The sequence below is a fragment of the Macaca thibetana genome, chromosome 6 (assembly GCF_024542745.1).
Source record: "Macaca thibetana thibetana isolate TM-01 chromosome 6, ASM2454274v1, whole genome shotgun sequence".
Lineage (NCBI taxonomy): Eukaryota > Metazoa > Chordata > Mammalia > Primates > Cercopithecidae > Macaca > Macaca thibetana.
The window spans coordinates 102,524,220-102,542,692 of NC_065583.1; the positions used below are offsets into that span (position 1 = coordinate 102,524,220).

Genomic DNA, 18,473 nt, shown 5'->3' on the forward strand with positions numbered 1-18,473 from the left:
CCCCAACCCCCAGGCCATGGATGGTACTGTCTGTGGTCCATTAGGAACTGGGCCGCACAGCAGGAGGTGAGCAGTGGGCAAGTGAGCAGAGCTTCATCTGTAGTTACAGCTGCTTCCCATCACTTGCATTACAGCCTTGGCTCCGCCTCCTGCCAGGTCAGCAGCAGCATTAGATTCCCATAGGAGCGCAAACTCTATTGTGAACTGTGCATGTGAGGGATCTAGGCTGTGTGCCCCTTAAGAGAATCTGATGCTTGATGATCTGTCACTGTCTCCCATCACCCTCAGATGGGACTATCTAGTTGCAGGAAAACAAACTCAGAGCTCCCACTGATTCTACATTATGGTGAGTTGTATAATTATTTCATTGTATATTATAATGTAATAATAATAGAAATAAAGTGCACAATAAATGAAATGTGCTTGAATCATCCTGAAACCATCCCCACACCCCTGCTGCCCAGTCTGTGGAAAAACTGTCTTCCACAAAACCAGTTCCTGGTGCCAAAAATGTTGGAGACTGCTGCCCTAAAAAATCCTCCATGCTACCTCTACTTATCCCCACTTCCCAAACCCAGCAACCACTGATCTTTTTTACTGTCTCCCTAGTTTTGCCTTTTTCGAAATGTCATACAGCTGGAATCATATAGTATGTAGCTATTTCAGAGTGGCTTCTTTCACTTCGTAATATGCATTGAGCGTTCCACCATGTTTTTCATGGCTTGATAGCTCCTATCTTTTTACTGCTGTATACTATTTCATTTTCTGCATGTACCACCGTTTATTTTATCCTTTCACCTACTGAAGGACATCTTCATTGCTTCCAAGTTTTCGAAACTATGAATAAAGCTGCTGTAAGCATGTGTGCAGGTTCTTGTGTGGATATAAGTTTTCACCTCCTTCAGATAGATACCAAGGAGTGTGACTGCTGTACTGTAGGATAAGAATAGGTCTAGTTTTGTAAGAAATTGCCAAACTGTTTTCAATATACTACTCAGTAGCTAGTGATGAAAACTAGTACAACTCATACACATATAGAAATGAGGGGAAATAGAATTAGAGGTATTCATGATAAACTCATGGTTATATATATATATATGTTTAGATATAGTATGTGGGTGTGGTGTATGTATAAACATTTATATATGTGTGTGTGTGTATATATGTATATATGGTTCCTATCTTTGTCTTGAGTGAGATCGTAGAAGTGATGACAGCCCAGTAGCAATGAGCACATCTAAAACACAGAGATTGGTTTCTAAATGTCATCCCTAAAAAGAATCAGAGTTCTGGCCAGGCACAGTGGCTCACACCTGTAATCCCAGCACTTTGGGAGGCTGAGGGGGGTGGATCACCTGAGGTCAGGAGTTCGAGGGCATCCTTGCCAACATGGTGAAACCCCATCTCTACTAAAAATACAAAAATTAGCCAGGTGTGGTGGCATGTGCCTGTAGTCCCAGCTACTCGGGAAGCTGAGGCAGGAGAATCTCTTGAACCTTGGATGCCGAGATTGTCGTGAGCCGAGATTGTGCCACTCCACTCCAGCCTGGGCAACAGGGCGAGACTCCGTCTCAAAAACAAACAAACAAACAAAAAACGGAATCACGGTTCCTTGGAGAAATATCTGATTCCGGGATTGAGGGCGGAAAAGTGCAAGTTGAGCCTAGAAAATCTCATTGTATCAAAATGTGTGGACATGCACAAAGATTCAAGAGGACATGCCAAAAGGATATGAGCCAGATTGTAGGGGTTCCCACTGGCCAAAACAGAGAAAATTTGAGCATTGAAATAACTATAGTAAAGGATTATAGCATATTGATTAAAACAGGAATTCACTAGTTCACATATATAATTCCTCTAATAATATAGAGGAAATGAAGGAATTAGAATATTCCTCTAACAATATAGAGGAAATGAAAATCAGCATTTGGTAGCCATCCTAATTATAACTAATTGAAGCAAGAAGCAAGATACTAAAAGTGGTAAGCAAAATAATGTGTGTAAGGCATAATAGGATATTTACATATTCTCAAATTCTCTCCATAAAATATTTATTAATTACAAGAAGAAAATATTAACCTCACAGTGAAGAAATGTTTACCCTAACAAAGTCATCCCATAAGAAATCATCATGTGCTTCTTAATAGGAAGCACCAAGAAACATAGCACATCACTTTTTGTGGTATTTGTGCTCAAATCCATAACCTCTAATCGTGAAGAAACATCAAACTCCAATTGAGATATTTTAAAAAATAACTAGCTTGTACTGCACACTATGTGTTCAATACATAGATGAAAAATAGAATTAACTCTTCTATTTGCACATTTCCAGAGCACTATTAACATATGCTTTTATTTAAAAACATAGGACATAAGAATCAGTGCAAGTTTAGCTAGTTTCAGGAGAAGTTGGTCAAAGGAAGGATTGTTCTTGCAAATTAGCACCCATCAGTTATTTCTTCTTGATTTTTATCAAGGAGAATAGGGAAGAAGAATTACCGGGGAAAAAGACACACAAAACCACAGCGGAAATTTTCAGTCCTTCAAGGTCTTCCACAGGGTGTTTAAAGGAAAAGTTCAAGCTTTGACATAATGAGTCAAATAGTTCTTCAAAGTTATTCTTTGAATTTAACTAATGCTAAAATTTTAACTTTTTTCTGCTAAATTTCATTGATTCCACTGGAGACTAAAGTGCATATAACGTAATCTACTTCATGCAAAGAAAAAAAAGTGTAAGTATGTTAAGAGGCAAACATATCATATGTTAAAGGATTCTTGGGGAATAAAGGTAAAATCATGACCCTCATACAAATATAAAAGTGAATACATGATTTTATTTAACTCATTCATAAGGAAATTTGGTAAGGTGTTAAAAGCAATTCAAAGGACAATCCAAAGAACAGATCAGGAATACCAACATGTGCAAGCGGAGGTGAAACTGTTTTCCTTGGTAGTAGTGGTGGAGGGGAAGGATTGTTACTCTGCTGGATAAAGTTCATTTGTGTATATATAAATAAGAATTGTTTTCCATTGTTATTTATCTATAACTTATAAAGTTGTAAATAACTTCCACGGAATCAGACTCAACCTGGAAGGGTATGTTCTCTAGGCAATGCAAAAATTTTCCCCTACACCTATTAACAGCTATATCTCCAGGCAGAGAGTAGACAGAAAGTCTGGATGGCAACGGGAATCTACTGGTCATACGGCTAACTTCCCAATTCAATAAGCACGTGACTAAAGGATTTTTTTCCTTCCACTCACAGATATTTCAGGCTAATTAGATACTGTGTGCTTCTTACGGTCACTGCTTGGTGGGGGAGCCAGCTCTGAGTGGGGTCATAGCAAATGAGCTATTCAATGACCACACAACACTCCAACTCCTCCCAGGGCACCTTGAAAGTAACTGCACCTTCCAAAGGGCACAGTGCAATCAGACTGTGTGTTTGGCCTCCTGTTTGCTAGTGGGGAGGAAGTGGCTTCATGGCTGTACACTACGCATAAATGAATGTGAAAGACTATTTAGGTCTCTGCCTTTTCACTATCCTCCCACCTGCCACAGGCTGGGCTCTTGTGCTAGAAATGACTTGCTAGTTAGACATCATGGGTCAGGATCTGAGTCAGAGGCTTAACTATTTATAAGCTTTTTTCTTATGAAAAATTGGCACTAAGTATAATGTCTAGCTGCCAGAGTTGTTGCAGGCTTTACAGGAGACACGGGCTGTGCAGATGCTTTGTAAATTTTGAAGCGTTATAAAATAACACATCTGTTTTTTTTTTTTTTTTTTTTTTTTTTTGGAAACCACGGTGCAAAGTTCATTGCCGGGGAAGGTAACGGCCCTTGGTGCCCTCCAAGCGTCAGCTTAGTTTCCAAGAAGCCGAGCAGCGGGCGCCCGCGGGTTTGTTTCTGGCTCCTCCTCCGCCACAGCGGCCGGGGGCCCGGGTCGGAGGCGGCGGGAGCCGAGCGCCCGGTCTGGCAAGCCCACGGCCCGCTAGGGGTGCCGTCCCGCGCCGGGGCGGAGCAGGCCCCGGCCGCCCAGTTCCTCATTCTATCAGCGGTACTCGGGGCTGGTGGCGCCACAGGCGCTGGGACCGCGGGCGGCCAAGGATGGGTCCGCGCCGCTCGGCGAGCCTGCCCCGAGGCCTCGGACCTCGGCGGTCGCTCCTCCCCGTCGCCCTCCCGCTACTGCTGCTGCTGCTGCTGCTGTTGGAGCCGCTGGGCTCAGGTGCCGAGGCCAGCCGGCCGCCCCACCTGGTCTTCGTGCTGGCAGACGACCTGGGCTGGAACGACGTGGGCTTCCACGGCTCCTGCATCCGCACGCCACACCTGGACGCGCTGGCGGCCGGCGGAGTGCTCCTGGACAACTACTACACGCAGCCGCTGTGCACGCCGTCGCGGAGCCAGCTGCTCACTGGCCGCTACCAGGTACGCTGCGCCCCAGGCGCCCTCGCCGCCCGCGCCGCCTCCGCCCCGCCTTTCGCCTACTCCCTACCGCTACTAACCGGCCCTTGAGGCCGCGGGCGCTGGCAGGCGGGGCTCGGTCCCTAGACCCGCGTATGGGCCCCGGCGGCTTGTCGCCCCGACCTCGCTCCTGCAGGCCGGCAGCCCGCCGTGGCCTCTGCGCATGCCCGGCTCCGGCGCACCGCGGACCCGCGCCCCTGCCGCCGGGTTGGGCTAGCGGCTTTGTCTTTCGTTTTCTGAAGCTCCGGGCGAAGGGGTTTATGGGAATGCCGGGTGCTGGGCGCCGCGGCCGGCAGGCTGAGCGGTCCTGAGGTGGGAGGCTGGGGAGGGCGCGGGCTGGGAGCAAAGACAAGGGGAGAGGTAAAATGAAGGGGTGCCCGCCGTAGATGCGACCCTGGTCCCCGGGAACCCAGCGGTTATGGGTTAGGAGTGTCCCACCAAAGATTATTCTTTTCTGGTTCTCAACACCCCTGGAGTGAAACCTGATGCTAGGTTGGTTTTTCTTAGGCTGCTGACACTCCTTTAAGATGTAACCTTGTATTGAACTCTTCTGAGCATCTTCATTATCTCTTTAAAAGCTTCCCTTTAGGAACGACCCCGCAGTTAACGAAGGAAATATAAATGTGGAGGGTGAATAGATGTTAGATGATTAAGAATAGCAAGAACATTTGCGTAGCACTTTGTTGTTTTTAAAGTGAATTATTGAAACAGCGCATGAGGTAGTTGTCTTTACCCCCTTTTACAGACGAGGCAGGAAGCCTGTATAGGTTCGTTGGCATGTTAAGAATCGCATAGCTAGAAAGTGGTCAAGGCCATGTCTGTTGTGCTTTTCCCGCATCCACTGATCCTCTCGGGCTTGGGAAATTGGCTTTTTTCCCCCTCAATCTGAATACGGTTGTCACATTTCTAAGACCCTGAAGTTATGACCATATTAAATACAGTAAATGGGTACAGTTGGATGCCACCTGCATACCTCCACAGAGTACATATGCTGTTTACTCAACAAAAATACTTGGAGCTTACTGTGCTACTGACAGGGGATATATATTTGAACGTTGCCCTCCCTAGTATATGTTCGCATAACCTTTCAGATCAGCCCTAGCCTCACGTGTTCCTAAGATCAAGAGAAGGGAGGGCTTACTTGTGATAAAGATACAGTGGTCTGAAGGCTTTTATAAAGAGGAAAGATTGGGTGTTACTAAGGGTGAGAAATAGCTGTAGCCAAGGTTAGAAATGAAAATAAAGGATGCTTCCCTTCACCATCCACCTTAGTACTTTTGGCGGTTCTGACTTTGGCTGCTACGTGTAATCAGGAATCCCCTACATTGTGCAAATCTCACCCTGGACACTTTGTGGGAGTAAAGGGATGTGCCAGTAAAGAAGAAGGGAAAGGTGAGGTTTGCCCCAAAGGGTTCTGCATTTGCTCTGAAGTAAGAGAACTGAACTCAAATTGCAAAAGAATGGAAGGGCCATTCATTTCTCCAACTTCCTCCTTTCCAACAGACTCGGACAGGAAAGCAGATACCAACTTCAAAAACCCATTCCTGGGCTGGGAGCAGTGGCTCACGCCTGTAATCCCAGCACTTTGGGAGGCTGAGGCAGGTGGATCACCTGAAGTCAGGAGTTCGAGACCAGCCTGACCAACATGGCAAAACCCTGTCTCTACTAAAAATACAAAAATTAGCCGGCTGTGGTGGCTTGTGCCTGTAGTCCCAGCTACTCGGGAGACTGAGGCAGGATAATCACTTGAACTCGGGAGGCAGAGCTTGCAGTGAGCCGAGATCGCACCACTGCACTCCAGCCTGGGCGACAGAGCAAGACTCCATCTCAAAACAAAAACAAAACAAAACCCATTCCTGTAATCAGTTGCTTTTGTCCCCTAACATCCTCCCCTACCAGTCACCAACATTCAGTCTTGGAGAAGAAACTTTAGTATTTAGAGTACCCCATGGTTATGAAGTAAAGGAAGGGTAGAGAAACTGGGCACTCTGAGAGGTTTAGAGACCTCTAAACCTCTAGCTGTATCTAAAGCAGCCTTGCTTCCCCAAACATTTTTTTTCTCCACTTTTCTCACCCACTTTATTCTGTTAGAGTTCATGGGACCCAGGTAGATATTACCCAGGGTGAGCAAGTGTCCACTTATAATGAAGTAGATATTTCTGGGAGGGCTCAGGAGTCTCCCTCAGATACTGTATGTTGGTATTGTTCTGAGCACTTACAATAACTCTTATCATCTCTGTTCTATAACAAGGAAACTGATGCTGTAAGAGGTTAAGAAACTTGCCCAAGGTTGCAGGGCCAGTAAAGGTTGGACCAGGATTTGACCCAGGCTGCCTGGTCCTAGAGTTGATGCTTATAACCACTATGCCATATTGCCTACTCAAAATTATTAAAAATGTCATTGCAAGGGCTGCTGCATACATACGAAATAATCCCTGTATTACTTTTGGACATTTGGGTCATTCCTAAACAGTTCAATGTAAAGAATCAACCCATAATATTTCTGAGTTAGAAATTGCCTATATTCCATGTAAAATAAAAATAGATTTTGTTTCTGAGTCATTTCTTATGCATAATTTTAGATAATAAAATGAAGGAATTTTTTGACTGTTTCAAAATGAGGTACTTGAAGGAAGTTGCTAAGAGTCGTATCTATGAACTTGGCAATCATGCTTTAAGTTAATATTTACAGACCCCTTTCCCATAATTACTTAACTTTAGAAAAGAAAAGCACAAGTTGATAAACAAGCCTAGACTGACTGGACTTTATACTCTCATGAAATCTGAGTTTTAGTTTTTTCTGGTTTAAGAAATTATGTATTGAGCAAAGAGGACTGGTTAGGAACTGAGATGTAGGTTTCAGTCTTGGCCGTGTCAGACTCTGACCTCGGTGGCCATCATTTCCACATCTGTGAAACAGAGGAGTTGAGCTGAACTCTAGACTTTGTCTAGCTCTAAATTAATTTGACTCTAGGCTCTTGTGTCCATTAGGGCAAGTTTCTAACTTGGCAAATGCACATTATCATACCTATCATACTAACCCCATCTACTGGTAGAAAGATTAATCTTGCCCAACACAACGTATCTTAAAAATTGCGTGTACTACTTGTTATGCTGCTAGGAACTTACTTAATCGGGAACCTGAATTCAACCTTTTATATTGAGACATTTAATTTTTCAGAGCCCTCACAAATGAACTATTTTAAACGTGCATGCTATGGTGAAAAATGTGTAGGGACTGGGTACAGGTTGGAGGCAATGGAGGAGACTTAATTAGCAGATGGGGTAAGTAGTTACTGGCCAATTCAAGAACTAGAAATTCAGGTCTCTCTACACTCAGGCTAGGGGCCTTCCCACTGCCCTATGACTCATTCATTCATTATTTGTGAAATCTTTAAAAAAATCTGTATTTTATTTTTAAAATAGAAAATACGTTCACATCGCTTAAAAACTCAAAAGCTGCAAAAGGGCTTATAGTGAAAATCTACACACACACACACACACACAGTCCTTAGACATCCAGTTCCCATCTTTGTAGACAAACAATGCTCTGAAATATATATTTATATATATCATTTCTCTCTTTTTTCTATGTGAATGGTAACATACTCTTCACACTGATCTGCAGCTCCTATTTTGTTTGTTTGTTTGTTTGTTTGTTTTTACTTATTTGAAATCATTCCATTTTGTTGACTAAAGATTATCCTCACAGCTTTTAGGGCTGCATAATATTTTGTTAAATGGATACATTGTAGTTTATTTAACCAGTTGCATACTGATGAACATGTAAGTTGTTTCCAGCCTTTTGATATATCAAAGAATGGTGACGTGAATACTTTGTACATATGCCATTTTGTACATATTGGAACATATATGAAGGATAAGTTCCTAGAAATGGAATTTTCTGGGTTTAAGGGTAGATGCATTTGTAATTTTGATAAATATTATAAAATTGCATCTTAAGAGATTGTACCAATTTACATTCCCACTGGCAATATTAAGTTATAGTTCACATCCTATATAATTTACCATTTTAAAGTGTCCAGTTCAATGGTTTTTTGTATATTCACAAGGTTGTGCAACCAATGTTTTCATCACCTCAGAAAGAAACCACTCAACCATTAGCAGTCACTCTTCATTTCCCCATTCCACCAGCGCTTGGAAACCACCAATATTCTTATTATCTATGTAGCTTTACCTATTTTGGACATTTCGTATAAATGGAATACAACAGATGGCCTTTCATCTATGTTGTAGCATGTATTGTTCCCTTTTATGGCTCAATAATATTCCATTGTATGGACATGCCACATTTTGTTAATACATTCATCCATTGATGGACATTAGGTTATTTGCACTTTTTGGCTATTATGAATAATGCTGCTGTGAACATCCATGTACAAGTTTTTGTGTGAGCATATTTTTTCAGTTCTTTTGGGTTAATACCTAGGAGGGAAACACAGTATTGTTGCAGGACTTCTTAGTTCAGCTAACGACGAGGTCCTTGTCTGTCCCATGGCCATGAAAATTCAGGCTCACAGATGGTTTGAAGGGTGAGTAAGCAGAATTCTATTGGGTGAGAAGGAAAAAAGGGGGAAACAGGGACCCACTGCAAGGAGTCCCTGCTACAGTGCTTCCCTCATCGCCCATTTGAATCCCAGATGCCATAGGCAGAGGAGAGGCCAGGCGCGAACCTCCGTGGCTCCACCCCTGTGCATAGTCCAGTTGGAGTTTGGCCAGGGACCCCTTCCCACCTGGCTGTCTTAGTATCATGTGGCAACTCTATGTTTAACTCCTTGAGGAACTGGAAATTGTTTTCCACAGCAGCTATACCATGTTATATTTCCACTAGCAATGTATGTGGGTTTTAGTGTCCTCACATCCTTGCCAATATTTGTCATTATCTTTTTTGATTATAGCCTTCAAGTCATCCTAGTGAGTAGGAAGTGGTATTTAATTGTAGTTTTGATTTTCATTTCCCTAGTGACTAATGATGTTGAACATCTTTTCATGTCTTATCGATCATTTGTATGTCTTCTTTGGAGAAATGTCTACTCAGATCCTTTGCCTATTTTAAAATTGGGTTATTTATCTTCTCATTCTCGAGTTGTAGGAGTTCTTTATGTATTCTGGATACTATTAAATAAACCCTTATCAGATAGACTCTTTGCAAGTATTTTTTCCCATTCTGTGGATTGCTTTTTACTTTCCTGATAGTGTCCTTTGATGTAAACAAAAGTTACAAATTTTTATGTACTACTTACCTATTTTTCTTTGGTTGCTTATATTGTTGGTACCATGTCTAAGAAACCATTTTCTAATCCAAGATTATGAAGATTTACCTCTATGTTTTCTTCTAAGTATTTTATAATTTCAGTTTTTACATTTAGGTCTTTGATCCATTTTGAGTTCATTTTTATGTACGATTTGAGGTATGTAGGTGTCCAGATATTTCAGTGCCATTTGTTGAAAAGAATGTTCTTTCCTCATTGCACCCTTTGCACCCTTGTCAAGACTCAACTGACCATAGATGTATGACTTATAATTCTATTCCATTGATCTATATGCCTATCCTTATGCCAGTGCCTCACTGTCTTGATTACTGTTGTTTTGTACTGCAAAGGTTTTAGAATTAGAAAATGTGAGTCTTCCAATTTTGTTATTCTTTTTCAAGATAGTTTGGCTATTCTCAGCCCCTTGCATTTCCACATAAATTTTAGGATCAACTTGTCCATTTCTATAAAAAAAAAAGGGAAGTGGAATTTTGATAGGGATTTCAGTGATCTGTAGAACCATTTGGAGAGTATTACTACCTCAACAATATAACTTCCAATTTAAGAATATGAGATATCTTTCTGTTTATTTAGAGTTTTTTTTTTTTTTTTTTTTGAGACAGAGTCTCGCTCGGCTCTGTTGCCCAGGCTGGAGCACAGTGTTGGCTCACCGTAACCTCTGCCTTGTGGGGTTCAAGCAATTCTCCTGCCTCAGCCTCCTGAGTAGCTGGGACTATAGGCACACACCACCACGCCCACCTAATTTTTGTATTTTTAATAGAGATGGAGTTTCACCATGTTGGCCAGGCTGGTCTTGAACTGCTGACCTCAAATGATCCACCTGCCTTGGCTTCCCAAAGTGTTGGGATTATAGACGTGAGCCACCACACCCAGCCTATTTAGGTCTTCTTTAATTTCTTTCAACAGTGTTTTATAATTTTTAATGTATAAGCATTGTACTTTGGTTAAATTTATTCCTGTTTTACTATTTTCAGTGGTATTGTAAGTGGACTTCCTTTCTTAATTTTATTTTCAGTAATTCATTGCTGTTGCATAGAAATGCAACTGATATATTTACATCAATCATTTTGCAACCTTAATGAACTTATTAGTTCTAATTGTGTGTGTGTGTGTAATCTTTAGAGTTTTTTAGTGCAAGATCATGTCATCTGCAAATAGAAGTTTTACTTCTTCCTTTCTAATCTAGATACCTTTTATTTCATTTTCTTGCCTAATTACCCTGGATAGGACCTCCAGTGCAATATTGAGTAGAAGTGGCATGAGTGGACTTATTTCCAATCTTAGAGGGGAAGCTTTCAGTCGATCACCATTAAGTGTGATATATTCATTCATTCTTTCATTCAACAAATATTTACTGAGCAGCGAGTTACGCCACTGTACTTTGGGAATCTCTTGGTGCTTATAATCTGAAGGGGTTGAGGTAAGGAGAAGAAGTAACCAAGAGGGATGTGAAATAAATACAAACAGACCAGGCGTGGCGGCTCATGCCTGTAATCCCAGAACTTTGGGAGGCGAGACAGGAGGATCACCTGAGGTCAGGAGTTTGAGACCAGCCTTGCCAACATGGTGAAACCCCGTCTCTACTAAAAATACAAAAATTAGCCAGGTGTAGTGGTACACACATGTAATCCCAGCTACTCAGGAGGCTGAGGCAGGAGAATCGCTTGAACCTGGGAGGCGGAGGTTGCGGTGAACCGAGATTGCGCCACTGCACTCCAGCCTGGGCAACAGAGCAAGACTCCATCTTGGCAGTGGGGGGCGGGGGAAGAAAGAAATACAAACAATTAAGTAAGGTGAATTTAAATGGCATGACAATACATGTGGAGAAGAAAATAACATAGGTCAAGTGATCTTGACTCAGGAAGGTGTCTTAAAAGAGGTAGTATGAGCAGAGGCATGAATGAAGGGAGTCAGCCATGCACACATCCTAGCAAAGCTTAACGTGGAGGAAGGAGCAACAGAAGCAAAGCCCTTGAGGCTGGAATGAGCTTGTTGTAAGAATGAGATGGTAGCTGAGTGAATGAGGGTGCCAGAGGCAGGCCAAGAGCTAGAGGAGGGAGGCTGGGTCTCCCTGGGTTTAATGCTGCTCACCCATTATAAAGTGTTAAAACTTGAACTTTTTTTTGTGTCAGTTTTTATTGTAAGGTTACATTGAGGCTGTTATAAACTAAAGAACATTTCTAATCTAACAGTGTTCTAAATGGGTATATTTTAAGGAAAGATAGTCAAGTGCCATGTGGCATTCTTTGGATACATGTAATTCCAATTAGAATTAATTATACGTATTCTCTCTTTTTCTTTAAAAGAAATAAGCTTGGCTGGGCGCTGTGGCTTATGCCTGTAATCCCAGCAATTTGGGAGGCCGAGGTGGGCAGATCACTGGAGTCCAGGAGTTCGAGACCAGCCTGGGTGAAACTCCATCTCTCTAAAAAGTTAAAAAAATTAACCAAGTGTGGTGGCAAGCGCCTGTAGTCCCAGCTACTCAGGAGGCTGAGGTTGGGACCAGGGGGTGGGGGAGGTGGATGGCGGGAAATTGCTTGAGCCAGGGGAGGCAGAGGTTGCAGTGAGCCAGGATAGTGCCACTGCACTCCAGTCCAGGTGACACAGTGAGACTCTGTCTCAAAAAAAAAAAAAAAAAAGTAACCTGTTTTTAAAATTGTCTCTAGGAAATACATTCAAAGGTTTCACATATAAAAGATGTAAAAAATATAAATATATAGATGAGGATGTTTTCATCCTTTCTCCCTGCCCTCTTTCCCATAGGTAGCTCCTGTTTATTGGTTTCTTTTTTTTTTTTTTTTTTTTTTTTTGAGACGGAGTCTCGCTGTGTCGCCCAGGCTGGAGTGCAGTGGCCGGATCTCAGCTCACTGCAAGCTCCGCCTCCCGGGTTTTTACGCCATTCTCCTGCCTCAGCCTCCCGAGTAGCCGGGACTACAGGCGCCCGCCACCTCGCCCGGCTAGTTTTTTTCATATTTTTTAGTAGAGACGGGGTTTCACCGTGTTAGCCAGGATGGTCTCGAACTCCTGACCTCGTGATCCGCCCGTCTCGGCCTCCCAAAGTGCTGGGATTACAAGCTTGAGCCACCGCGCCCGGCCGTTTATTGGTTTCTTGATATCCCTTGGAGGTATGTTATGCACATGAGAAAATAGATTTTATATTTATTTTACCCTTATTTAAAACCTCAAGATTAAAAATATTAAGTTTAAAATTCTCCAGCTTTTCTAATAGAATTTGTGTACTACTTTTAGTTCAAATAGAAAACTTAATATTTCTAATTTTCCATACTCTTACACATTGACTTTATGCCATACAAAATACTCATTATGCCTCCGTTATTCCTAGTACACATTTTAATTGTGATTAGTGGTTCTGAGGTCTGACTTCTCCGTTAGATTGCCTTGTTTGTCTCTGGGCTAAAGTAGCACTCAGCGTTGGACAATTAAATGATCGAATGTGAGAAGCACTTTTACACAGTTCCTGAAAGAGCTCACCATCTTAATTAAACTGCTTCAAATTGCCATGTCATTTCTAGTCCCCTTACTTCTTTTTTAAGAAATTGGAAAGATTAAAGGGTAAGAAAGTGATAGGGCTTAAAGGAAAACACTCTTCTGGGAAAAAAGTTAAGAAAAGTAACTCTGGTCCTCAGCTGGGAATGTCCTTACCTTGAGTTCCGAGGGGGCCACTCCACCAGAACTCCATAAACCTTGGCACAGAATAGAAGCAATGAAAGATGACTCCAAGGTTTTTGTTTTTTTTTTTTTTTTCATTCTTAAGGGATCCAAACCACATTTTTCTTAATCACACTGATAAACGGACAAGACATTTTCACGGCTTTTCACTCACTCCTGAGGTGGAACCTTGGACAGGAAATATAGGAAGGAGGCTGTGCTGGAGCATCATGGGTAATTTTTGACTTTTGCTTCAGGTTTGCTTCAAGGTGAGCAGGAAAGATGCATGCTGCAGGCAGAAGAGGGCATGGTGGTGCAGGCCCTCTGCCTGAGCGTGCCCTCCCTATCCTGCTTCTTGTCTTCCTCACCCTCACTGTCCTGCCTGCTCCTCACCTACTGGCCTCTCAGTGGACTCCTGCCAGTGGTTGCTTCTCCCTGGACTTTGAGGTTCAGAAGTAGGGCACAGGAGAGTGCAGAGCTGGAAGAAATGTGTACAGGGTGCAGGGAAAGATGCATGTCTAAAGGTGTGTGCTCATAGGATCCCCTGGCAAAGGTACAGGAGGAGGGAGCTGTCACAGGACCATGTAACCGTGAGACCATGGGTGCCTCCTAAGAGAAAACAGTGTCTTTATTCCTGTGCTCCTTTAGGGAGAGAAACAAAGGATGCATTAGCTCCGTAGGGACAAGCAAGATGGCCTCAGTAAAGCACAGCAGAGCCCTGGGGTGACTTCGATGGGTTTGCTAAAGCCGGACGTCCTTCCTAAGCCTAGCCAAATCCAAGAGGCATTTTCCCAGGAGGGAAGGGGAGTGCGGAGGCCTTATTCTGCAAACATTGCAGCCATTTTAAAGAAACAATTCCAGATTTTATATCTTTTACCTGCCAGGAAATTGCAAATGAGGAAATAAGGAAATAAGTTTGGAGCTGAGTGGAATATGGCCAATTGAGTTAGAGGATTTTCTGGTTGCTTGATTTACGAGGTTTGTCATTTCAGGAATCACTTTGAGCATAAGCTGTTGCTCTCTGGTCATTATCTTTTGTTTGTGTTTCCTTAATCATGTCACCTTTTGAGAGATTCCTTTCCCTCAGCTTTCTTCATATTTTCCTTCCTTTTCCATTTGGGCTTTCTTTGGAATTATAATTTAAATAGAGGGAGGCGCTGAAACCCTTTCTGGCTTGTTTATTCTTTTTTATAAACAACATCCCTTTGTGAGTTTAGTCAGAGATTTGCACTCTTTACTAATCAACACCAAAATAAATAGACTCTTAAAACTGTCAGTGACATGGGCCAGTTCTGCAGCCCGAGTCCTGAAGGGCCAGGCCAGATGGCAACGCCAGGCCCCTAGCACACATAATGCGTGTCTGTAGCTCTTGGCTTCAGCAGCATGGGCAGCTGACTGCTTTTTAAATGGCTTCTGTGGGGGAGGGAGCAGATTTTTCACTATCCATTTGTTCTTTGGGCATCTCCAGGAATAAACCCTAAGGTGGCACAAGTGCTACTTGACCGTGGTTAAAACTTGCCGTGTACTGGCCGAGGCACAGGCTAGAAATTCTGAACTCCTGCTTTGCCACCAGCATGTTCTGTGATTGCATTCTGATCATGAAGCTTGCCACTAGGCTCTCTGGTGTATAAAGTGGAGGGGTAGAGTGGCCCATTTTTCTGAATTTTTAAGTACTGCAGCAGGAGGTATTGCACACATATGTGGGCACTTGAGCATATGAGTTCATTTTGCTCAGACCAGACTGACTGGACAGAACCTCCCTTCTCTTCAACGGGATATTATGTCAACACTGTTGAGGTGCGAAGAGAAAGAACATTATTGCCTTCTATGCAGCAGTGGTTTGCTTCGCTCTTGGGACAGTTTGAGTGTAGCTGAAATATTGTGCTCTGAACTCCCATATAGATAACTAATCAATTGACTGTCTGGACCTCTGAAAGGGGAATTGGGAGAGATTCTGATATGGGAGCTGCCATCTTCCTCTCCCCCAGCAAGAGATTGTTTTTTGTCTTTTAAGCTCATGAGACTATACTGCAGGGATCTCCTAGGTGTGCGGAAGACAGAATAACACACTGGACCAAATAAATTGTTACGTGCAACCAATATGTAAACGAGGATCTCTCAGTTATGTCGCAGAAAGAGCCTAGAACAAGCCAGGTCCTCCACAGGATTTGCAGACCTTTAGCCTTTGTGGAGAGGATTTTTGATGGTCAAGTAAAATCTTAGGAGAAGTTGTTTTTTGAGAGAAGATTTGGTTTAATGAAGAGGAGACAGCCACACATGATAGGTAGGGAGGTAACCCCTTGGACTTTTGTATATTGCATGTAGAACCTTCTCCATTCAAACACACTTCTTTGGACATTGCAGATGGGTGTTAGAATGAAATTGTTTTATATTCTGTTGTGTTTATCAGGGCACCCTTTTTTCTTTTTTCTTTTGATTCCTATTGGTGCCCGGTTGCCTTCCTGCCCCATGCAGCATGGCGTGGCTCTGTAGTTGTGTGCTAAAGTGCTGGGTTGGAACCAGCTCGGCATTAGCCTGTTTACTGCTTCTCTACACATTACAGCTTCCTTCCTTGAGACAGTGTTTGAACAGACCGAAAACATGTTTTTGGATGTCATCCAGGGTTTGGCTTCTGCTTCCCAATAATGCCATAAAAATGCTCTGTCAAATAAATTCTCAGGAACCGAAAAGAACACATTCCCTGCTCCATATGATTGTAGATAATGGAGGCAGGCTTCAGCTGACCACCTGGCTTGGTGCCCATGGCTTAGGGAAACCAAATCGCACAACATCTCTTGGCAGTGCTTTCTAGCGATCAGAGTTAATTCTCTGCATGTGATGGATGAGCTTTCCATTTAAGGAAATTTTCACAGAGCATTTATCTCCACTGGGGCTTTTGGATTCCATAAAATATTATCTTTGCTTGTCCTGCCTGGTTGCCAATTAGCATACTATATGCAATGAAGTTTTTGAGTCCTAGGGTCAATTTTCTCTTCAGTAAGCTTCCAGAGTTAACCGTGGAAGGAATATTTCTTTGATTTGGGATGTGTGCGTGTGTGTGTGTGTGCACACGTGCACATGTGCTAAGAGGAATGCTTCCCTTTCCCAGCCTGGATATTACAACATCCTTACCCTTCAGGGTCCCAGCTGGAAAGAGATGGCACATTCAAATTAGGGAGTGTTTATTTACAAAGGGACTATTTTAAAAGGTGTGAATGTGTGGGGCAAAATGCTAGGGACGGTGTAGTAATCCAGTGGAGCTATTACTACCCCTAGACCAGAAGAGAAGAAAGGAAGGGCCAGTTACCAGAACCTAGAAGGAGAGAGGCAGATAGAGAAAGAAGTCTGCTTCCAGAGTGACCTTCGGTAGAGAGATTCATGTAGCCAGGCTAAGCAGCCTGTCAACTGAGGCCATGCACTCTCCGTTTTCCCTCTCACTCCTGCCAGGGCTCCCCATTGGCTGAGCCCAATCAGAAACCAGAAGACAAGTGTCCTTTGACTTGATCCTCACAGGTCAGCCTCCTAGGGCAGAGAGCAGGACTGAGAAGGCAGCGTGGATTTGAAGGGCAAACGGAAGGTATCTGGCACATATCCCAATGTAGGTAGGTGTCTAATTACTTCTAGGAGAGGCATAACAATCTCAGTAGAAAACTTAAACTCACTTTTATTTTTAAACAGTTTTATTGAGATATGATTGACATACAATAAACTGTACACACTTCAAGTATACATTTCGATAAGCTTTGATAGGTATATACCTGTGAAACCATCACCACATCAAGATAGTGAACTTACCCATCATTCTCAAGATAAACCCACTTTAACTTAACACTTAAGATATTCCATGTTGTTCTTTTAGGAGGATGTGGAAAGAGATCATGCAGTAAAGCAATAGCAGGTGCAATTCCTAACTTACTGAAGTTAGTGGGTTACTGAATGAAGTTACTGCCCAGGGTTACAAAGCTCATAAGTGATAAAGCCAGAATGGGATTTAATTCTCTCAGCCTTATGCTACTCTGCTTTAAATTATAAGGCAAATAAAATACAAACACTTATAAAAAATCATTTATTAGCAACACATTTCTTGCTCTCCACCTTACAGCTGATGAAGGGACCAGCCATGGCCTGGGTTGAGAACTGGCACTCTTACCTCCCTTGTTCCCAGAGCCTGTTTATTCTATAAATCAAGAGCTCCCAGTACTGGGGAAGGCTGGTGTCTGGTGCAGAGTTGAATTTGAGACCCCAGTCCCACTTCCTACAAAGAAGAGCACCTCCCTGGCTAAGCCAGGAAAGGAGGCAGGAGGTGTCAAGTTTTAGGGAAGGGTGGGACTGGGTAGACAAGGAGTGATACCCTGTCATGCTGCAGCAGGAGCTGCAGTGGCACCCACCAGCACAAGAGCTGTGACAGGGCCACTCTGGGTTCTGGGCTGGTCTTTTGAACTTGTCTAGTAAGCTCAGGTCTCAGGGCCTTTGAAGTTTTTATTCCTTAGGTCTGGATTGCTCTTACCCTGGATTTCTCCAAGTCTCACCACCTCACTTTATTCTGGTCACTGCTCAAATATCTCCTCTTCAGAAAAGGTTTCTTTCTTTCTTTCTTTTTTTGAGATAGGATCTTGCTCTTGCCCAGGCTGGAGTGCAGTGCAGTGGAGTGATCACAGCTCACTGCAGCCTTGACCTCGCAGGCTCAAGTAATCCTCCCACCTCAGTCTCCTCAGTAGCTGGGACTACAGGCACAGGCCACCATGCCCTGCTAATTATTTTTATTTTTATTTTTAGTAGAGATGAGATCATGGCATGTTGCCCAGGCTCTCCTGGAATTCCTGGAGTCAAGCTATCCTCCTGCCTTAGCCTCCCAAAGTGTTGGGATTACAGGGATAAGCCACCCTGCCTGGTCCAGAGAGGCTTTCTTTTCCACTCTATCGCAAGTGCCACCTCTGTCACTGTCTCCCTCTCCTTCTTTCCTTTTCCTCATGGCAGTGATCACTATTGGACATTAGAGTATCAGTTCTCAAACTTTTTGGTCTTAGGATCTTTGCACTTGCTTAAAA

General features: G+C 43.1%; 1 protein-coding gene across 1 annotated transcript in view; it reads left to right on the forward strand.

Moving 5' to 3' along the window:
- The first annotated feature begins 2,820 nt into the window (after window positions 1-2,820).
- The window catches only part of ARSB (arylsulfatase B), a 194,276-nt gene continuing 178,623 nt past the window's right edge, over window positions 2,821-18,473 (forward strand). Inside the window, exon 1 of the mRNA XM_050795673.1 lies at window positions 2,821-4,426. Coding sequence (XP_050651630.1) covers window positions 4,109-4,426 — 318 coding nt within the window. The 5' untranslated portion in view covers window positions 2,821-4,108. The remainder of the gene's footprint in view (window positions 4,427-18,473) is intronic.